Source organism: Dendronephthya gigantea, unplaced genomic scaffold, assembly GCF_004324835.1.
Source record: "Dendronephthya gigantea isolate DGI-Jeju-01 unplaced genomic scaffold, DenGig_1.0 000127F, whole genome shotgun sequence".
Taxonomy (NCBI): Eukaryota; Metazoa; Cnidaria; class Anthozoa; order Malacalcyonacea; family Nephtheidae; genus Dendronephthya; species Dendronephthya gigantea.
The window spans coordinates 66470-90684 of record NW_021163137.1 but is presented as its reverse complement, the minus strand read 5'-3'; the positions used below and the strand labels follow the sequence as shown (position 1 = coordinate 90684).

Genomic DNA, 24215 nt, shown 5'->3' with positions numbered 1-24215 from the left:
AAACTAGTAATTTATCGACATGTAGCCATTCATCTTTTCGACATGCCGTCTTTTGAAGATTTCCCGAAGTTATTAACGCGGCAGGAGTGAGATATCTGGTTTATAAAGTCTACACAAAAAAATATTTACGATCCTTACGTCTGCAGCGGGTTGGTGGGACTAAGTTTGTTTGTTGAATATTAATGAAACGTTTGTCGTCACATTTAATCAACACAGGCCAAAGCCAATATTTCACGGTAGAAACAAAGATTTCAGACAGTCTCGACCCTCAAAACAAAGGGATATTTCATTCCAGCAGAATTTTTAACGGATATATCCTATAGAGCTGTGAGAAAACTGAGAGTTATCTGTGGTGAATCTAGTCAGGTGAGTATATACACTTTGTCTGGTGATAACAGATATAGATTTAATTAACTATATTTTACTTTATTTATCATCAACATGTGAAATACTTACATTTGTATGTGTTCTAATGTTGCATAATGATAGCTATATTTCATTTGGGCAATATATAGAGTCTGCAGTTAAATAAGTATTATATTTTTCAAATATGACAGAAAAGATTGATTTACGCAACATAGAAGATTTACTAAGTCGGTAAAGATTTCTGATTTATATCAAGAGGTTAAATTTAAAAATTAAGAACTGTTTTTTATGTAACGAGATTATTCAGGTGGCCAAGGACAATATTGCCCTTCTTCCGCAGTCGTAGAGGATTACCTGTTATCATGCTCTTGTGTAACCCTGCATGTATGTAATGTTTGTTACGTTAAACCATTTATATAGAAAGAACTCTCAATCTAGAATCACAAAGCATGAACCTGCTTTACCACAAAGAGAACTAGTACAGTGAAAGCACTATATTTTCATTCAAATACATTTTATTGACACGAAAGGTCAATTTAGGCAATAAATTTATATCTTGAGTATATGACATTGTCATTAATGTTTCACGTTGTGTTTTTAAGTTGTCTCTGCATGCACGGGGCATATTTATGCACGTTGTCGTAGTTGAGTTAGATTAGTGGTAATTTTCTGGTTCAGCGGAGACGTTTGTCATTCATAAGGGCGGTGGAGTTGGAGGATTATCATGCAGTTACAAGGCCTGTATTGAGGCTGGAAAAATTCGGCAGGTTTTTGAGGTGATAATCTCACCGGTACTGAATTTAGTGAAATCAACTGGTTTGCACTGCTCTATACGACAACAATAAATTTAATTGCCTCTAGCGTGATCCAAACTCGAATTTTGAGTGCGTAAATTAAGTGGAATATTGCTATAAAAATAGGAAACACGAAAAACAAATATAAGTTCCAGAAGCCCTTTTTAATGCTCTAAGATAAATTCATTTATCAACAATGACAATTGTTCACATTACTATAGTCTTGTTTATAATACTTTCTTTCAACTGTGCTCGTCTTCACAAAGATTCTGTCAGCTTGCTTGCTGTTTTTGTTGATACAAACGCTCTGTTGGGTATTGATTGTGAAAATGGGCTGGTTACTAAGACGAACAAGTTATATTGCAAATGCAATAGCTATAAGAGCATGTTATTACTCAATATTCAAACACTTTATTGTCACGAACGTGCAAGTCATCAAGTCTTCATTTTAGAGTCGCCCATACATGCAGACCTGCGAACATAAAAACTTAAAAACATGGAAAAGTGAACCAGCTGCAGGGTAGACAACCTTCTCTGAGTGGATTGCACTGCGTAACTCGTTTTTATTTTCAACAAATTCTGCAAGCAAATTTGAACAAATCCCAGAACAATCTTTTAATTCAATAAGATATGTTGCGGCTATTTTCCAAATTTCGATCACAAATGGTTTAAAAGATTTTGATCTTCAGTTAGCTCCGATTTCCTAAACAGCATATAGACTGCGATAGGTATATCGCGCAGTGTGAATTTAATTCCCAAAAAAGCCTAATACGTCTGCTTCTGACCAGTAACTGGCTCGAGAGTCCAGACTGCCTTCTCCTCTCATGGAAGGCGTCCTGGAAACTCGTGCATATGATTCAGATGAGAGTTTTACAACAAGTATAATTTTGCCCTCTTCAGCCATTTTAACGCTCTTAAACTCGGGGTTTTTCATTCCTGTAAATTTCTGCAAATTCACAACTTGTTTCAATGCACTTTTGGTTTTCAATGCGTTCCTAGACCGATTGTTGGATAATAAGTGAACGATGATAAGCTGAGTTGAACATATAATTATTTAAATTAAACACTCAACAACAAACCATGGTAGAATACTCCGACTTGAGTGGTAAATTATGTTGCAATACCCAGTAAGAGCACGGGGTTATTTCGACCTTTTTAGCGTTTTATTTTATGAACCTTACAGGAACGAGCTTTTTGTTACCAGGCCTGCTCGGCTTCATGCATTTCCTTGCTTTATTCTAAAGACAAACATGTATTTTACTGATGCACGTCACACATGGTGGCGGCATTGTTCTGATTGGTTTAAACGTGTTTGTATATTCATATCTCCACGTGTTTGTAGTAATATTGTAACAAGATTTTGTGTTACGCTAGATTTTCATCGTCTCATGGCATCTGTTCACACAGACAAGGAAAGCTGTCAACGTTTAAAATATGATGAAAATGGTTTTGAAAACACGGATCTTTACTTCAATGATGCTAGGTATGAATACATTTTAGATAACTTGTTATCGTATATTCCGGCTGTAGCTATACAGCCTATACTTATATTCATGTACATCCTGCTAATTGATAATTGTTAGCACGAAAAATTTAAACAATCACATAATTTTAGTTTTTTACACAATGCTATCTTGAACAATGGTGTAAAAACTATAGTTACTATGTTAGTTATAACTTCTCTTTAATTTGTATGGATAAAACGTGATGATGAAATATATTATTAAACGGTATATATCTTGTCGTGTATAAATAAAATAACTTCAAAACCGCGACTAGGCTTAAAACGGTTAATTTTTCATAGTTATAAGAGTTAGAATATGCAGCTATTTAATGAGTTCGACATCTAGAAAATTTTTCTTCACGTGCCTACAAACTAAGACAATGCTCCATAAAATAGAATAAAGTCATTGAAGAGTGGACTAGGAGGGAGACACTCAACCATGTAACCTGCAAGTCCTCGTTTTTATGCAAAAATATGCAATATATGACAGTGAAAAGACGAAACAGCCAGCCATCTCAGCGTGTTTATATTGACCACAAAATGTCATTGATGTAACTGACATGCGCGAGAACATCAAAGGTTCCGAAACAACAGAGTCTTATATTAACTCTTATTGTTCTGTTCTCCATGAGGGCATGAGCTGAGTCGAAGCAGCTGCTTCCGCGTATCCCAGCAATATAGAATAAGCAGTTTTTATTATTTCTACGTAAGATGGGTATTTTACTATAGCTCTCTTTGGGCTGTTGTTTGTGAGGGAATTCATCAAAACATATATTAACTCTAAGTTTGAGATTTGCATATATGCGTTGGCCTGAAAGCCGGAAAAGACTGTTTCCATATATTCATAATTAAACAAATATAGCTTTAATACGTTTAAGCGTTTAACATGAATTCAGTCAGAATAACAATGAACGGCTAACGGAACTTTAATGACAAGTCTTGTATCATATGTGCAAATTAATATGAATGGCTAAATTCTGGACCGTTTGCTTCATATAAACTGATGTAGCGGCAAACGATAGGCACATTTTATATACCGGTATGTCAATACAACTGAACAAAAATGAAATAGAAAATCGACAAAGCAAGTGACAAGTCTGTTATTCAGATTGAGACCGCGTGTAAAGCATGAGAAGGTATTTTGGCATCGTATAGACTTGTTATTGAAGCAATGTTGACACGGTGAAGCTGCGGGTACAAGAAAACTTGTGGTTTACCAAAGCACAACGAATCAACGTGATTGGCTTGCCAAAAAGAACGCAGTTAAGAAAGATTGTTTAGATCAAAACTATTGCTTGTTTTGTTTGAATAACATATATGTGTTATATTTACTGGCAATCTCTGACATATTTGGCTGCTAAGAAATTTCCCTCATCATGCCAAGGAAACCAAGGTATATTATCATTCCTATAATCATGCACCGGCTGTCATCATCTCATATTGACTTGTTCTTCTGTCTCAGTTTTTGTTGTCTACGTTGTGTGATGCTATATATAATTGGCTTTTGTTTTGAAATTGCTGTTTCGTTTCTCTATTTCGTACCAAACTTGTATAGCTATAGCCTATACGCATAAAATTAATAATCTCATATAAACGTTTTTTATGATTTTGCTTTTTTTGTCAAAAGCAATAGGAAAATAACATATACGCGGACGCGGAATATACGACGCTGAGAAATTTTATTTTTAGTGACAACGTATTGCATGACGATAGGAGTTAAAACAAGAATAAAGTGTGATGCGTGGTGGCCTTCCTCTCAAATACTTCATATAAAAATATGATAGTATATTTTTTCCTATATATGCTTCTCTCAGCTGTAATATAGGAATGCAAGAGAATAAGCCATGTAGCAATAAATAGCCAATGTTTGTTCTGCCACTTAACATTTAAAATTATTCTTGTTGCGAACCACATGCATGTATTGTGTCACACTTGTACAGAAGATATCAGCAGCTGCACGTTAGTTCAATTTCTTGCGCTCCTTCCGCTACAAGCCTACAACAAAACATTTTATATCACTATATTACATATATAAACATCCTACAGAAAATTGTCTGCATGTTTATTAATTAGGAGTTATCAAGTTATTTTTATCGAGTGTTTTGTCAGATCTTATTGTTGGCTGTTATGTTTGTCGAATGATTCAGTTTTATATTTTCAAGTTCACATACAGTAACATGTATCAAGCCGTCTCGTAATCTTCTTTGAGCATGTCTCCCGGAAGACAGACAGCTTACACGCATTAAAAGTAAGAGATAAGTCACTTGAATGGCGACATAATACAAGACTTACGAAAAGGATTTCTAAACGACGAAGGCCCTCCTTCGGTGAAAACGTCGAGAAGTTTCCTATGGGCACTTAGTGAACCGTTTGATAAGACGATGTTGTGAAAAATCGTCAATACACTGCATGGGAACATGTTTGTCTTAAATAAAAACTATCTCGCATATAATCTCGCATACAATCTGCTCTCCCGTGTACATCCAAATCTAAGTCATGCATGTCAAATTTTCCCCCAGGTTTTATCCTAAGATTCCAAACAGTGGGGAAAATGTATTTAGCTGTCACTCGGCCCGGTGCTGTCATATCTTGTATATTCACAGTATTTTGCTTTTCACACTTTATGCATTTATAATATATGCGGACTTATTATGAGCTTTTTTGCCATCTAATTGGTTAAACTTCCCACCTTTTACCAGTGGGTGTTTAGAGTGGGTGGCAAAAAAAAATGAACGTTTGTGCTTATAAATGAAGAAAACAACGTTTTTCTGTTATCTAACCTTTTACTTTCTTTCTTTCATTTACAGCCTTACCTTTCGTGGAGAACCTTATAATCCTTATGAGGTCTGGTTGTATTTCTGCAGCTACTACCTAAAAGTGATCAGTGCCAAATTCCGTGTGTTAGGGGAATTTATTTGCCGGAGAACATGGACGACATTCATAGCCCTACATGTCCTACTTGCTGTTCTCGCGTGTGGGTTTACACAATTCAAGTTTGCAAATAGATGGGAGGAATTGTACGTTCCTGAAGGATGCCGCGCTATCAGCGATCTCAAAGTTGCTGATAAATATTTCAATTTGGATTATAGAGAAGAGATTGTTATCTTAACTCCAAAATATCCGGACATTTCCAACAGGTCGTCTGGTGTTCTTACCAAGGAGTGTTTTCAAGAAGCTTTGGAAATCCATAAAGCCATTACAAGACAGAAAGATTTCATAAAATACTGTACGACGTTATCAAAGGAGACAGCTGAGAGTATTTCCGATTGTGTAATGGTGAATCCGTTGGATATTGTGACTTGGTATGGTAATGGTAGTTTAAATAATGTTCCGGCACATCTTTCGTTAGCTTACTATAATGTGGATCGTTTAGCCAGTAACGGAAGAGCATTTTATTTAAATCTACCTGCAATCTTTGGAAAAACGCTCCAACCTGAACTGAAATATTCTGGATCATTGATGATGCGTTACTTTTTGCGAAATCCGCAAGACGAGACTACACTTGATAAAGTTTTGACTTTGGAGAAACGCATTCTTGATGAACTTGCTGGGTTGAAAAATAAAATGAAGCATGTGGATATGTCGTACGCCAGTACTCGAAGTGTTGATGATGCTATTGGTGAAAGTACTGGATCAGATATTCGTCTTGTATCAGTAACTTTTATTCTCATGATTTCCTTTGCTTGTATTGTTTCTGGTAATATCCGGGAAAGTGCTCGAAGTCATTCATTGCTTTCTCTATTTGGAGTGCTTGCTGTTGTTTATGGCATAGCAGCTGGTCTAGGTTTTGGTATGTGGTTGCAATTACCATTTATCAGTATGGTTGGTGTCTTGCCTTTTCTGGTGCTTGGGATTGGTCTTGATAATATGTTCTTAATTATTCATGAACTTGACCGTGTACCTCTTGATTGGCCTGTCACTCAACGTATCGCGCATGCTCTATCTCAAACTGGCCCAACCGTGACTATGACGTCCGTGACAAACGTGGTAGCGTTCGCAGTTAGTACATTAACATCGTTTCCAGCGATACGTATTTTCTGCATCTATGCCTCACTCTGCATCGCGTTCGCCTACCTGTTTATTATTACTTTCTTCGTCGCAGCCTCAAAGTTTGATGCTGATAGAATTAAAGCTGGAAAGATTGACGTTCTGCTGTGCCAATATAGCGGTAGCCTATCCAAAGCATCGGAATATTTGAAGTTCCATCGTTTACCTCACTTTTCAAGCACAAACATAATGAAAAGATGGGCAAGTTTCATCGTGAAGACGCCAATTAAACAGATAGTGATCATGATGGCTCTAACCTTGTTTGCTCTTGGAATGTACGGCACGTTTCATATTGACCAGCGATTTGATCAACACGTCGTAGCCAAAGAAGGCTCTTATTTTAAAAATTTCATCAGAACGACTGAGAAATACTACGATCAGTCCGTTCAAGTCAATCTTGTCGTCATTGGTGAACACGTTGAGTACAGCGATTCAAAGACGCAGCAAAAACTTATGAATCTTGAAAAAATTGCCTTTTCAAATGACTTCTATTTGGTCAATGCAAGTATATTTTGGTTGCCAGTTTTTAAACGCTGGGCAACCGGAAATCAAAGAAATCTCACTGGACCTGATTTCTACAATTCTGTTAAAATGTTTGTTAATTCAAAAGCAGGACAAATGTATAAACAGGATATCGTGTTTAACGAAAAAAACACGAAAATTATTGCGTGTCGAATGATCGTCTATACTATCAGTACGACAGATTCATTAAAACTACGAGATGCAATGTTGACTCTACGTGAGGACATTGATGAAAAATCTCCTCTCCCGAGCTTTCCTATCGCGAAACAATTTATAAGTTATGAACAGTACGCGCTGACCGCTAAAGAAACTGTCCGCAACCTTCTTATTGCTGCAATAGCAATACTTGGTGTTAGCAGTGTGTATCTGGTTCACCCAATTGTTATCCTATTTGTGTTTTTAAGTTTTGCCAGTCTAGTTATAGAATTATTTGGATTAATGTATATATGGGATGTTTCTCTGAATGGTATATCAATGATTGGTCTGGTAATGGCTATTGGTTACAGTGTGGATTATAGCGCTCACGTGGCCCACGCTTTTGTTGTATCTGACGTTCCTGGAAACGACCAACGTATCGTTCGTTCCCTGAGTACAGTTGGTATCAGTGTATTAATGGGAGGTAAGTGGAAGCACAGATAGAAGTACATATAATATACCACGTTATGTATAATGTAAAATCCCTGTTCTTTTGTTATAGTTTCTCATTTTATTCATCTCTTTTTAGGTGTAAGTACATTTCTTGGAATAGTGGTGATAGCGTTTTCAGAATCAGAGCTCTTCCATATATTCTTCCGTATTCTGTTTGGTATTGTGGTTCTTGGCCTTCTTCATGGTTTGTTGTTTTTGCCTGTACTTCTTGCTACGTTTTGTCCTTCATTTATGAGAGTTGCTCATCAGAAAGAGGAAGTTATGCTGGCGAATGATCCAATCGAATCACCGACTGAGATTCGTGCAATCGAGATTTGTGAGAAAGAGACAACGGTTTAGTTATTTCTCTGACAATGTTTCGACAGTTATTTATCTTTTACTATTCTTACTGTGTATAAAGGGCCTTTGGCTTCGAGTTGTATTTTTTGGTTGCGATTCCTGCGTTAGGTTTCGAAACAGGTTGTTGAAAGCAGGTCTTGGACCGGCGTGAAAACGTGCTAAATATTTTTCAAGTTTACAACGGGAACATTAAAAACAATAGATAATGAGCTGAAATTCAAATTCCCACATTTTAATGTTTCTGTACATGAGAATTCATGAAGTTGAAATGTGCATGTCTGAAATGTGTATTGTATTAAGTTAAAGAATTAAATTAGATTTAATAAGCGGGAAGATATAAGTATATACGATGTCATTTAATTCAAGAGCAAGATGTGTGTTTTTCGAAACAAAAAACGCGCAGTTTTTCGCAGATATATATGTCAACTCATGAGTCTAAATTTCTTTGTCTTCAGCGGGCTGATGACTGAAAGTTGCGACTTATTAGAAATGAGATTGCTCCTAGCTGTCTCCGTTTAAATAATGACATTTATCAAATCTGCTCAACTTGCTTATAGTTGTATGCATGCCAGACTAAGTTGAACTAGAATGTGTAAAATGTGAAATATATACTATACTCTGTGAACTGTAGTGTGTAAAGTGAAGGTAATCGATCCAACTTTGAAATGCCATCACACCCATAACCTTTTATTCATTTTAACGCCGTGTAGTTATAAAAATTCTTACTGAATTTAATACTGATCCGAAACTTTGTTATTCGTACTAGCAGACTGTAGTTTTCAAGTGGTTTTTCCATACAATTGCAAAAATTTTTTTAATAAAAGTTGACTTGCGGTAAAAAAAAATTCATTGGGTAGAAGGTTTGAGGCATTAAACTTTTTTGTGTTGAAAAATCACAGAAAAGGTGCCTTTTATAGGCGTGGTTGGCGTGATAAAGTTGGATTTTACCTTACAACAGGTGATGCTACACGGTATTTAATTAACTGAGCTTAAAATTGACTAGAGACAGAAATTAAGAATATTAATTTAATCAAAGGCGTCAATGCTTTAAATATTTAATGATATATAGTATCTCAGCCGATAAAGAATAATTTGTAAACACCGGCTCAGGGCGTTAGACAACACGCGATAAGTGAAGGCATGGCCCTGGTACCTAGAATTGGGAGAATATAAAAGTTTACTTCTCTGGGAATATATTTGAAAAACTAACTATGGTAGTAGAGCAGTTAATACAGACCACTTTACTATAAAGGAGGTAATTATTTATTAAATATAATGTATACGTATAGAGATTGTATATAACCTTATATAATAGCCCTGTTTGACTACAGGCAATTTATTGGCACGGCTAAAATGGGTACCCGTGCCCAATATTATTGGTGCTCAGGCTACCAAAAAAAGGCCGAGTACGGATGAAATGGGCACGCCGATAAATTGAATGTAGTGTAAACGGGGCTAATGTTATATATTCGTAAATGATGTTTGGATGGAATTTTAATTATTTGATTCAAAATAAATTAATAACCTTTTGTCATACGTTTTTGATTTCCAATTTGAATTTTATATTTGGAAAGTGTAAATAGTAAACCAACATCACGTTTGTTATATATTGATAGTGTTTGGTTCCACGTGATCGTGCAATGAAAGATACGTTAGCAGGTGGATGGATAATTGTGAAAATATATGAGCAAACAGAGCCAGTGGAATTATTCCACGCTCGCTCTCGAGTGAATGAGAAATTTATGAATTTACTGAACAAAGCAAATATGTTGTTACGTTTTTTACGGTTCCATTCAGTATGGGGCTGTTACGTCATCTGGCTCAAACTATATATGACATAAAATTCAGATGTTTTATGACTTTATCATGTTTGTGTCTAGAATGTGGCACAGGAATAAACTATTTCTGCAAAGTGTTCCACGTATTTAATCTCAGTGTACTGTATCGCTTTTATGATCACCATTATCAAATTCTAACCATCTGTTAACTTGACCTTATAAGCTGTTTATAAACAGAGAGTCAGACCGGACATACACCACAAAAGTAAGTTTTTTCCAGGCTGTGTGTTTGTAGTTGGCGAGGCAAAATTTCATGACATTAAATATTAAAACCACAATAAAATAGGCATGTATTATCAAGAGGTTATCAAAGAAATATCAGTTAAACTTCATCCCCGGACCCCGTAGCCCTGTAGTTTTTTTTTAATTATATAGATTACGTAGGCCCTACAGCCATGTGTTTATAGATTCGTGTTGTGCGTAATTTAGCTACATTAAGACATTATTTTGGTGCTTTCCCACATAAAGCTATAAGCGACCTTTCATGGCAGTAAGCAACAACTGTGCATCTATTCAGCTAGAAAGATGAAGTGGCCGTCTTGACGTTCACAATCATTGTTGACATTGCTTTGCGTTGTCAACCAATAACCACAGGCCCACAGAGAGCCAAGGTAGCCGACCCGGTAAACAATATGAGGTTTGTAGGTGATTAACTGTTGAACCAATAAAAATCAAAGTGCCCCTTGTATTCATGTCGAATTGATCCCTCCCCTCCTATTGTGCTGGAACAAAGAAGTGAGAAATATCACACAATTAGTGACAAATACCTATAATATCATTTAGGCATTCCTAAAATTGGACACGGCGCTCAACGAAGAGGAAGAGTCAAAATAGGCACGTTGGCTTCTATAATACAGGGCTGTTTCTTTCTCTTATAACTTGTATCACATTACGTTATATCATAAAACACTGGAATGTCGAAAGGAAAGTCGAAAGGAAACTAAACCTAATTTAGCGGGATTGTGGCGCGTGTGTTCGCGGTGCTAGTGTCAAGTGACAAATCTTCTTAATGGTCGTGTAGTAATTTACTCACAAGGAAGATCAACGGAAAGTCAATGTTGGTATTTGCTCAAAGTGTAATTACAAAGATGCGAATATTTTGCGCCATTCTCCTTATTTTCTGTTCAAGGCAAACTGGTGAGTTGTAACACAATCTGCAGTCTGGTGTAATTTATCTCCACTGTAGGGGAGATGAGACGTAAGAGTTTAGACGACAAGCTAAACCTCCTTTAGATCGTTACATACTTCCACTAGGGAACACTTTGTACAATGTCAAGGTACATGTGTATCTTGCGTCATTTGACTTTTGCGCAATGTGCTTTTTGATCTTATGTTTATTTATGACGATTTGAAATATTTTGATCATAAGTCCACAGTGCTTCATCTCAACAACTGGTCACTCGTTTTAATTGCGCTTGTTTTATGACTGTTGCTCATCTCATTAATTTACGCCCAGTATAGCTGAGAGTATCTTAGTGGGAAGCTAAATATTTTATAAGTTAACCAATCTACAAATATATATTAATTGCAGAAAATACTCGTATTACGAAATATAGAAAACAGATTTTTTTATCTTTCTGTCGGATCAAGACCTCCTTTGCTGCCGCAGTAGATGGCATGGAGGCTGAACTCAGTTGGAGAGATGAATTCATGATAATATATTATCACATTTGTGTAGACGATGACTTGCTTTTATAGGCGATATAACAACTTCGCAAATTACTTATAATTATTCCACGAGTCAATTGTCTTTATATAGTTCACTCAAAGCTTAATTATACCCTCTATCTCTTTGACTTTGCCGTACTATTATACACAATCATGCCCCGCCAAGTATACCTTATTCCCAAGACAAAGTTATAGATAGCAGATAGCATCTATACAAGTTCAAAATTAAATGTAATAAAACACAAAGATCTTGTAAAACAGTTTATTTTATTAAATTTTCTAATTAAAAGTAATTGATAACTACAATGGTGAGCATACAGAAAAGTAAGGATAACCCAAGGGGTCAAATTTGCTCGGGTTAACAAATATGTATGCAAAACACTAAACACTCATAATAGAAGTGTCCAAATTCTGGCGTTTAAGTTGAAGTATTTGAAAAATTTGAATGCGTTCTCAGTAAATTTGCTGGAAAAGGTGTTTAATCATATATTATAATTCGCTAACCAAGATCACAAACAATTGGGCAATGATGACTAGACTATTTTTTTCTCTAATCGCTTTACTATTCATTATAAGTCTAATTGCTGTTTTTTCTGTTCATGTTCTTCAATGATGCACGATCAGTATCGTCTTTGGAATTCAGGAGTATTTTTCACGAGTCTATACCGTCATAATCTGTGTTCTCATGAACAGCAGGGGATCTCCGGTCTCCTCTCAGGCTCTCAGCCACAACTGTTACATGGCCATGTTGAAACAACACATAGTTATCACAAACAGTCAAAACAAACATTTAATATTAGCGATGCTGTTTTGGTATTTTCTCTAAAAACACAGAACGATCTATGCTGCTGTAGACACTACACACGAAGATAGAATTAAAAACATCGGAATATTTAGAGACAGTGACAAATTAAAAAGCGGAATTAAGAGCGGAAATTGGATATAAGCAAAACGCTATTCCAATACGACATGTGCAGATTCCATAAGAACATTTAACACACAGACCTATCGTAGTCTGACAAATATATGTTACATGTGTGTTGTATAAATTCAAAAAGTCAATATTGTCTTAGGTTGCACTTGTACATGATCATGGTCAGGATTATTACTATATTAGCAAAGCTCATACTCTGCGGATTAAAATTGCTTAAATAGTTAAATTAAACCAATTTTATTATTGTTCTGACCAACTATTGGTTTATAGCCATCTTTAAACTGTTTCAAAGATGTAACTTTAAAATTCAAATGATTACATTCACACCTGGATGTATAGGTCTATACTTAACCAATCAAAAACAAGGGTTTTGTATTTAACTACAATTTAAATGGGTAGTTAAAAAGTAGTTTGACGCCCATAGGTTACTTGCTGAAAATCTGCTTAAACTATTTGGTTCTACCTAATTATTTAATGAAATTATGTAATACATCAGAAATAAAATTACAATAGAATAGAATGTGAAGAAAAACAAAGACAAGAATTAGCAAAAATTCTCACATTACAAAATATAATCACATTACGAAATATAATATGTTATTTTAGTATTCCCCAATATTACCAGTGAAGATGTCGTCTGTCAAGGGTCTTTCGTAAATACAAGTCCTAGCTTGCAAAGGATGATGAACTAGATTGAACCATTATTTCTCTATGTATCGAGTATTATAAACAGATGGTCTATGATTATCCTAGTCAAATTGAGTTTCAATCTAGCAATCAAATGCAAGATCAGTTTTACACTATGACTATGACTATGTTTTTATTTCTTTTCAATTTTTTTATTCAGTGAATATTTTATTTTCGCTGTGTCATGCAGCCAAAGGTCGTTCAATTCTATCAAAATTTGCCACGGGCACATAGTTGAGGAACTTCTCAATTAAAGCCTGATGAGTTGAATTATTTTTTTTTCAAACGTTCAGACGTTTTGATTGAGGGCTGTCATCAAGTGATATCCCTGAAAGAACCCGCATTCATAATGCAGTCGTAGATAAAAAAAGTGTCGGCGCCAGTTCTAAGTTTTAAGCTGTAAAAAAATACTGAATCAATCATGAATGTGCGCCGGGATATTTACTATATATACCACGTGCTTGGGAGAACGCAGGCGATAGTAAAGTTCAGGTGACAGGTACTCTATTGATTCACAATAACCACGCACCTTGTTTATAGAATTTGATGTTCTGCAACACCTAAGCTCTAGAAATGCTCGGGATGAAGAAAAAGCCCAGCGCCCAAAATGTGCACTGACAACTGTCAACAAAATTTGATCCGACAATACCGAACATTGTTTTCACATGAGGTCAACAGTTATGGCCGGTGTTATCTTATTTTGAACGAGGCTTAGCCGGCAGACAACCTCACAAGAATGCTGTTGTGATTTCGTTGCCAGTTAGCAACTGCACTAACAGGAAATAAATCTTCTGCTATAGATGGTTTCAGGCTACAACTGCACTTGTTTGTTGTTTGTTGACATCGTCAACTAGTCTAGACTCGGGCTTTTAATACCTTTAAAGGTCCTCGATGTGGTCTTGAGAATAAGAGGAGAAATCTGAACACGTTTAATTCAGCTAATATTTAAATGTTACAAGAAAACTGCAACGAACTTCTCGATAAACCCCCAATGCAGCATGGCAAAAGAAATCACAGATCTAAATTTGAATAAACCTTTGAAGCCAGTCAAAGCCTCAGCGAATCGCGAGAAGGCGCCGGTCGAGTTTCCGTATCACCAAATAATATGACCAAATAATATGACCTTCAAATAGCTTTTAGGTGGCATTTACCGCTGGTCGGCTGGGTCGAAGACTTACTCCTGGAATAGGAATACCACACTTACTCCTGGAAACTAGGTTCGTCGATCTCCATCTTGGCGTTTCCAATGACAATATTAATCTAGCCTTTATCTCGTTAGTGTAGGATTATCCTTGGGTAAACACCTTGTTATACTGAAGCAACACGCAGATTTTTCAACTATTTATAAGCTCTTTTATCTACGAAACTTCCTAATTCTCATTAGCCTTTTTACGTCAGCGTCTTCTGACGCAAATTCCCATGCTAAGCTGCCTCGGGAAGCACGCGGACGTGAGTAAAAACACTCACTAATATTTTGAATCCAGTTTTACTTGGTAAACAAAGTCAGTGACGTAAGTATAAGACTAACTGGAGAAGATATAGAAATAGGTACAGATTTTCATCACGTCTGTGTCCTAAGGCTAAGGTTAGTTAGATTCTTCTTCCGTTTGCTGTCAAGAGACCGCTCTGCAAAACTTGAGATTAATAACTTGAGATTGCATTTTTTGCGATTTTTTACCCCCAATAGATTTTGACCAGTTGTAGATGATTTGTGGAAACAGTGGAATATCTGAACTAATTATATGTCTTAAGTCGACTATGTCCTCTTACACTCTCTACAGCCTACATGAGTATAACAGGACAGTTCTGAAGTATTTTGTGATTTTTGTCAGATATTTGATTCACTCTATTATTACGAAATCCCTGGCATGATTAGACTCACTGTTATTTGATTGAAATTCACTTAATTGCCACTTCCCTAAAAGAGCCTTCAGTGTAATCCTATTTGATAATTGAAAATGCAATTACGCGCAGCAACAAGAATGGCAATTGTAGCAGTATCGACAGTAACTATGACAACAGCAACGACAAGAGTTAAAACAGTCGTCTCACACTCGGCGACAAAAAACACAGCGTACGACTGCGTAAAGCAAGATTCTCATAATCATATCATAGTATAAAGTTTTTATTTATTCCACACCACTGTCTTGGTTGGAATGCAGCGAAGAGGGGCTTATTCCGTTATTGGGATTTCCCAGCTCTTGGCTGAATTCCAGGCGGCTAGCTGGCTGGCAACGTTTATATACTTTATAACCCAGTAAGATTAAGTTACACCTTCAATGCGCTTTACAAGATACTGGCCGTTTCTATGCAAGTATTCCAATCAAATCCATGTTCAAATCGATCAATATTTTTGAATTCTTGACATATAGAAAAACAGACGCATTTTTATGCCATTTTCATCGACTGATGCAATTTAGAAATCAACCCTTTTTCGGACAGACCTTGAAATATTACATGAATACTGGTGGATCTCGACCTTGTGGGATAGTCAATGTTATTAATGCTATATACGAGTAGGCGTACGTATCATTAATAGATCTGGTTCAAGTCTGGATCAATCTCTTTATTTTGGTGCATTGTTCGCAAACAGTCTCAAAAAATATATTCACCAACATTCCTGGTCTGTTGTGTCAATTAGGTTTTTAATTCAACCATAGTTTGCTAAAGAAATGGAATTTAAATGTAGTTGAGAGATTGTTAAGGCGGTATTGGCCGAGACATCCCACGACGTGATAGTAGCAGTTACGACTGAACTGATGGGAATTGTTTGATTATGTAAATCGGATTTCAATCCTTCAACCTCGCAAGCCAGAAGTTGTTTTCATTCTCGATGTTAAGTTCCAATCTTTTCCTTGTTCAATTCTCTGTTTATATTGTTAAAGGTGTTGATTCAGAAAGAGAGTATCTTAAACAAGTAACACTTACTGAAGCAAGACCGATATCATCAACAGCAATATACCTCGCGTGGAAGGGACCAATAAAACATCCGGGCGGGATAGGATATTCTATTCATTTAAAAAAGGGATCGTCAACGATACAACAACAGAAGAATATCACTGGATCAATATCAAATGCTATAGTGGACGGTCTCGAAGGAAATATGAGATATGAAGTATGTGTGAACGTTGTGGACAAGCATTACAAAACAACGAGAAGTACTTGTAATGATGTCGTTGTGATCACTACACCAGCACAATTGGGTAAATATGCGTATTTGTTTTTATACGTCCGTACGTATTTATTACTTGCGATAAACTTATATATATACCTGCATGCTAAAGTTCACTCATGCACACCTAAACTCATTGTGTCCAGAACTGATTCCTATAATAGACTAAGTTCTTGAAGGACTTGCTTGCCCCTAAAAAAGTGAAGCAAAAATTATGGCGGACAATTTATTGAAATGTGAGAAGCATGCAATGGGAGCATGTCTTCCAGGAATTATTATATAACTTAGTGGTTGGAATCTTAATCAGTTTGATTTTGAATGTTTTATCTTCAACCATAATTGCATGATCAGCATGCAGAAACGCTGTGTCCGGGACAGTGTCCAAATGATAGAAATCATTACTAAAGGAAGCCAACATATATTTAAATATTTTCTACTTGAACCCACACAAAAAATATATATATATATGCAAGTATTTAACATGATTGCATGCACTCGCAATGAAGACACTGCATGGAAACCTCGCTATGAACTAGATTTCCTAGTGCAAGTCTGTTAACATTGCAAAAATTGGGTCAGTTTAAAACTGTGCATTGTCAAATAAATATACCGAGATATCCTTTTAACTGCACCAGAAATTGGACTATACCTAAATTTGTTTCCGGCTAAATTGCAGTGTTTAGCCAGGTTTTCAAATGCCGCGGTAGAGATACAAGAAATATAACACAATTATATGGGCGTAAAATATGTCCAATTATGACAAATAAAAACTAGCATTGTTCCATTGTTCAAACTTCAAAATTATCCTACTCTTTCTTGAATCTCGGGTGATTGGTCTCTTGTCAACAGCCCCGAAGGCCCGTTTCATATGTCGACAAACAAAGACATGTTATCATTAGCATAGCATGCATTAACATTAGGTTCAGCAAGTGGAAAGTTCGACGTCTGTTTCAGATTCTTAAGACGAATAATACTAGGAAGTAGGAATTGTTGTCTCATTTACAAATTTTGGCTTAAAATGATGCTTTTGCTTTTGGGAAATATACTCAAGGGATATTGTATGTGCAAGGCTTGTTGTGTCCAGGAGAACATAACAGCCATATGCCATATGCCATAGTTCACCAGTGTTCGTTTATACGAGAAATCTAGCAACAGATCTAGCCTGTTTCCGTGGAACTTTTCATCCACCCACAGCGCTGCATGGAGCCGAGTGTCCAAAAACGTAATTCGTCCGGAGATTGTCGGAACATTGAGATTAACAGCATCGACTATAAAACACGAGAAAATTAGCGGCAAGTTCATTTGTTTCAAGTGTGATACACCGGCAGTTGTGAGTATACTCAGGATTCTACTTTATACACACTAAAAAAAGGTGTGTTAAATTTACACACCTTTTTTGTCCAAATTTTAACACACCTAAAGGTGGGTTTTGAAACACACCTAAAGGTGTGTTTAACACACCATAAGGTGTGCAAAAAGCATCTTCAAAGGTGTGTTAACACATAGCAAGGTGTGTTTTTGTGCACACCAAAAGGTGTGTAGAACACACTAAAAGGTGTGTCAAAAAACACACCAAAAGATGTGTTTTTGGCTTGTCCAAATTTTAACACGTTCTAAGGTGTGTTTTCAAAGAAGGTGTGTTTTCATACACACCATGGTGTGTTTCATTACACAGCTAAAGCTGTGCTGGAGAACACACAAATTGTTTAAGTAAAAAGTTGCACACCTTTCCTAAAAGTAACATATAAACATGGCTAGAAAACACACAAACACAATATTAATTTATAAATATATTTTAAGTTCCAATACTATTAAGAATTAACATGAAGTCACAGTAATGAATTATATAAATATCTTGAAGCATGCAGTTTAGTTTAAAATAATGTCTTACTCTATAAACAGTTTATTGACTTGATGTCGTCTCGACTTGACACTTGGTGGTGTTTTCTTGTCTTGTTGGTCACCCTTGTTCTTGTTTGTTGGAGTGTATGGTGCCTGCTCAACTGTTGCAATAACATCATCGCCTTAATTCATGATCTTCATAATCAACAAAGGTCACCTGAAAATATAAAATAAATGCATAAGAGGATCTGGTATTTAAATTTTCCAATTTAAGATGTGCACAAGCATCTGTTAATAATAGAACATGCTAAATGATAACCAATTTATGAGTTAAGATTTATTTTTGGTAAAAGAATTTAGGATGTATTGTCAGGTATAGGCAGGTATAATTACATGAATTATAACCTTCTATTGAAATTTGAAAAATTGGGGTCTGGGCACATTTTCTATAGTTTCTTTAAAATGGGAAAGTTTTATTTAAATATGTATATATAGCTATCTTTCAGGATAAGTAGTCAAGTCTATAGTATTAAAAATCATAAACCATTCTGGAACACTCAAGTCAAATCAACTATCTAATATTTACAACATTTAGAAAGCAAATGCAGTATAGTGAGGACAAAAATTGGTCCTTTGGAATGTTACTAACCCCCAAAAGGAATACAAAATATTAAACATAAATTAAGACACAAAACAATTCATCAAGATTACACCTAGCGAATTATATGCTTTCTTTATACCAAGCATAAACTATGGCATAAACAGCCTTATGTATACACCGATATACGTGTAAATCTCCTTCTAAAAGCACCTAGAACAATTAAGTTTTGAAAGATAAAACGTAACACTCACCAAGTCTCTTGTGATGTCTGAATGTCGAATCTGTTCGCGTCGCCATGCGCTTCGGTGGTCTGTGAATTATTAGAATGAAGCAGACTTTTCACTTTCAAGCTATTCGGGACCTTCGAAGTCTTGAATTTCTTTGCATCGTTTGTAACGGAACCATCAATTTATTCGCTACAAATAGATAGAGACAACCATATTGATTACACTCGTTGGCCATATTGAAATTGATACAAATGTTTGACACAAACGATTCGAAAAGCACTGCAATACAACTTACCCTCTTATAATTTCTTCTTTATACAACATCATAAGCTCTCGTGTGTTCATCTCCAAAAAAATCTTAAAATCGCCTTCACAATAAACATAATTTAAACTTGTAACAGACTCGAAGCACAGTTGTCACAGTAGAGAAGGAAATGTAAACACTAAACAGTGGTTTGTATTTCGTGCGCGTGGGTTTCACACCTCGCGACATTCTTATTGGTTAAAAGCGTAGACGTATCAGATCACTGACCTGTATATACAAGTCTGTATGGCAGATATTCAAAAACAACCCACGTTAATCATTCTTATTACAAAAGTAAACCTTAAATCTATGTCTTATATAATGTTTAGAGTTTTTAATACTGATCAAAGCTGAAACGCAGGCCAAAGATAACAGGAATTTAAAGCAAAAAGTTAAATTTAAATGCAATGGAACAGCGTGAAATTTCCTGTGACTTGTGTAATTCCTCGTAAGGCTGACGCTTTTATCGATGCACTAAAATACTATAGGTAATAAATAAGGCCAATCAAGCATATTGTTAATAATTTAAAGGTGTGTTTTATAACACATCAAAAGATGTGTTTCTTGGATGGGTCAAGGTGTGCTGTCAAACACACAAAGGTGTGTTTTCAGTGAAAAGGTGTGTTACTTTACACACCTTAATGAGTAAAAGAGAAGGTGTGCAAAAGGAGGTGTTTTCGCTAACACACAAAGGTGTGTTTTCGAACACACGAATGTGTGTTTGCGTACACACAAAGGTGTGTTTCCTTACACACCAAGGTGTGCTTTCTAAAAGCGCGTAGAAAGGTGTGCAGAAATTACAGACCATGGCGTGCAATTGAGCACACCTTGGTGTGTAGTCAAACACACCTTGGTGTGTAATTCTACACACCTGTTTTTTGTGTGTATGTTTTTGTATTTGTATTGTTTGTTGCACCGAACTAAAATACCAGGCCACATTACATATCAATATCTATGTATTGACAATATCATTTTTCCAGCCTTCGACTGAACCATGTGCATTCTAATAACTGTAGTCTGCATGTACGTGGTTATATTTGAAGGATGAGTACACAAATTACATCCAGTGTTCTCAAAAAAGTGATACGGTTTTTAATTCTGTTAATTCGGCCAGAGCTTTGCTAACCCCCAGGCCCAGGTTCTTTTCGGATTAGTATAAAAGTTGACTAGATGAGTATAATGCTTTGAAAGAAATGCTTGCTGCATAGATTGCATGCTATATGAAGGCAAGACTATGTGTGCCTTAATTGTTGAGCAATTTTAAATATTAATTAAAATATAAAACACTGTTTTTATTCATTGGGTTAATAGTTGGAACATTTCCTCATGCTGTGTTTATGTTATAGCAGATTACTTCACTTTAACTTCATCACTTTCCAAAAGCATGTGAAATTAGTTTTGACGTTACTTGCTGTGTAAAGTAAAGAGGAGCAACGCATGTGAGCGTTAGAATATATTGGGAGGTAGATCCCGTCGAGGAAAGAAAATGAAGGCAGCTGATCGTTGGATTTGCTGTCCGTTAGCTTTTCTTTAAATCACTAATGAAACATGCAAGATTGGATATTTTGATAAACAACTAATCTTTGAATATCGATAGACAGCTTGCCATTTTCTCCATACTGACCCTGACCTGGGTTATTATTTGGAAGGTTTTCAAACATAAAACATGTTTGAATTTCATATGAATTAGGTTTGAAATTTTGATTTTTAATTGAAGGAAATGCATGTTAATTGCTTTGCCTTTCTATATATGCGTGATTTAAATTTTTATGACGGAAGCTTATGCATGCACTCAATAGTGCATATGATGGATTTGACAAATAAAGTGATTGAAAAATAAAATGATAAAATGATTTAAGGTTGGCTAACGATACGCTCGCTAAATACATTGAATAAACTCTTGCAGTATACTTATGAGGTTATATACTGTTTGTTTAGCTGTCAACATCAGCACATGTTTCTGTTATCATCACAATGTATTGTAGGATTAAAGAAAGGTTTAAACTTTGAAGACTGAGAACTATATGAGATAATGTTTTAATACAGACATCATTACTGCTTCATGAGTTCATGTTTACATTTTCCGTGTTATATACAAACTAAAAGCTTCGCATTCTTAATGTGTAGCCATGCAGGATTAAATTTCTTGCTCTTTTGCAGCTGTTGTTATAATTATAGTGATAAATCTTGAAGTGTCAGGCGTTTAAGTAATCTGTGCCTTCTGTCACTAAAGAAAACTGATAAAATAGCTCGAGCTGTTTGACGTGTATCCATTCCAAGTATTCCAGTAGAACGACTTGGGTCATCGTCAGGCGATTCGTGTACTTTCGCGCGGTGTGACTTCTTCAAAGACAGGTTTAATTGTTTCTTGGTGCATGGGTCACTTTGTTTCATTGTAAAGATTCTACTCTTGTGGATTTAAGAACAATACTGACTCATATTTTATGTGGATAAAGATAAAAAACAGTTGCTTGTGATCGATTATTTCAACTTGTGTATATTTGACATATATTACCATAAAGACGAAGCATATATGGGATGATTACAGCTGGACTGGAGTAACCTTTGATCAACAGAGGGCGGATTGGAAATGAATTAAACTTTTCTATTATTCGCATTGTTGGGCGCCCATCCTCTTAGCATATATACAACCTCTCGCTGGGCAGAGATAACCCGAAACCCCTGACAGTTACGACAATATATTAATAATTGCATGCTTATTATAAGTCGTTCATCGTTCCATCTTTGACTCAATCATTCATGTCTGTCATGGAGCTATTCTAACGTGACTGCAATACCCGACTGAACAGCTGTCCAGATAACTATCTGAAGGTGTAAACAGGACCTATAGGTCTGATTCTCCAGAATATTCAGTCATATCATAAATTAAAAACATTGTTGCCGCGTTGAGCGTGCCTGATGCCATGAGTTACCGAATTGATATATGTTATCTATTTCAACTAAGTGGAGAATAAACGTCATCCATGGTTTTACGTTGCTATCCTTGGCATACTTCAGTGATTACTTACAACCAAAGAATGTACCGTTTGTGTTACTAAAAGACGTTCATCTGTGTGGCAGATGACTGTTCAAGAATTTTATTAAAATGAGATCATTGGTTATAATCATTGGATTCTTTGCAAGCGCAAGTTGTTGGCTTTCTGAAAGGGGTAAGCTAGGATTATTCTTGACATTCTACTAATGATGGGCAGCCAGCATTAACAAACTTAGCTATATCAGCATTCTGTTAAGCTTATTCAGTCATTTATACAAGATCGCGTGCTGTAATTGCCCGTAGGCCACTATTAGCGAACAAGCTGTCTTTTTCCGTGGCGCGGTGAAACTCATTACTGATGTCATCGGAGTTGAAGAAAAATACTTGAAGTGCAGGTTCTAGCCAACATATACATCAAATAACTAAGAGGCGGGATTTATATATTTTCTTTTAATTCCTATGTGATTTTTCATCAGTTACTCAATGTTTTAAAGGCGTGATTTTATTGTGATTTTGTCAACTTTAGTGATTTTCACAAGAACAGTTAGTTATAAGAAGCAATGTCTATGATTGATTCCCCTCATGAAGGTCATGAAACAATATTACAAGACACCCATCATCGTTATATTTTCCAACACAAATATTTAAACTGAAGTTACTTTGCAATTTTCTTAATTTCTTAGCAATTTCCTTTTTTTTGTTTTCCCACAATACCAAGCACTTAGTTTTCAACACCGAATGGGAATAATTTAATCTGCAGGTATCCATATTCCATACACATTCTCCTCGTGTTTACATGTTTACATGCATATACGATGATTTTGTTTAGGACTAGAACTTTTGATTTTTACAGCTAAACATAGCATGTACGGGTTTCATAAGTTTACTTCGAAAACCTGGTGAATCGATCGAGTATTTTGTAAAGAGAAAAGTATATGATTTGGAACATGCATATTCACATTTTCCGGGTGAACTTTGGAGAATGGTAGTTCTTTTAGCTCTAGTACCAAAAACAATGGAAGGGTAGATCAAAGTTCCGATGAAGCCGATCGACATGGCAAAATGCCATAGGAAAATTCATACGTAAAGAAAATAACGGTCATTGACCATGACTGTTCTCTTCTATGATTATCATAAATACGACTCAGCACTCTAGCACGTCAGTATGGCACATCCATAAGGACTATATAGATTACAGATTGCTGACTTTAGATTACCTATTATTACTTTTAAAATAGTGTATACATTCATGACATTTTCACATTGACTGCACGAAGTATTCTTAGGGCCTCCATGCATGCATGTACTCTGTATTTCGAGAATATTACTGCATGAGAATATATAAAGAGGATGTTGCAGGCAGGAATACTTAGGTTTATGTCGGAAGGCCTTCTTTACACAATTCATTATGAACGGCAACTTGTAACTCGTTTGGACGTTTTCATCTCTCGTGTCCTAAGAGTTAGTTGTAACTGGGGGACTGGGGACTCGTATATACCAAGTTACAAATAGGTATTTGCATGATTAAAAACGCCTGAAGTACAAAACGACAAGACGCCCCTACAATAAAGTTACATTTCTCTCGGACTACGTTGAAACGGGGTCGAAATTGCGTAAATATTAATATTATAATCCTAATACTGATGAACAGCTGTAATCTTTTTATCTGTGAAGTGTCGACGATGGCACTCTATGAATATTTAATCATCTGAATCTCTTAAACTTGC

At 35.8% G+C, this 24215-nt stretch overlaps 2 protein-coding genes and 1 long non-coding RNA gene across 3 annotated transcripts in view; 2 read left to right on the top strand and 1 right to left on the bottom strand.

Moving 5' to 3' along the window:
• Positions 1-284: 284 nt before the first annotated feature.
• LOC114535874 (patched domain-containing protein 3-like) lies at positions 285-9754 on the top strand. Its single transcript, XM_028557202.1, has 4 exons — positions 285-366; positions 2535-2643; positions 5472-7852; positions 7958-9754. Exons 2-4 carry the CDS (start codon positions 2549-2551, stop codon positions 8218-8220), a joined length of 2739 nt encoding a protein of 912 aa, XP_028413003.1. The 5' UTR covers positions 285-366; positions 2535-2548; the 3' UTR covers positions 8221-9754.
• A 1128-nt stretch (positions 9755-10882) lies between these two features.
• Positions 10883-24215, top strand: part of LOC114535873 — a 31338-nt gene continuing 18005 nt past the window's right edge. The window contains exons 1-2 of the mRNA XM_028557201.1: positions 10883-11195; positions 16233-16550. Coding sequence (XP_028413002.1) covers positions 11114-11195; positions 16233-16550 — 400 coding nt within the window. The 5' untranslated portion in view covers positions 10883-11113. The remainder of the gene's footprint in view (positions 11196-16232; positions 16551-24215) is intronic.
• LOC114535930 lies at positions 18134-19694 on the bottom strand. The gene is made up of 3 exons (XR_003688375.1): positions 19485-19694; positions 19214-19378; positions 18134-18578 (listed from the first exon to the last, which is right to left on the bottom strand). It is a non-coding gene; the product is annotated as an uncharacterized LOC114535930 (long non-coding RNA).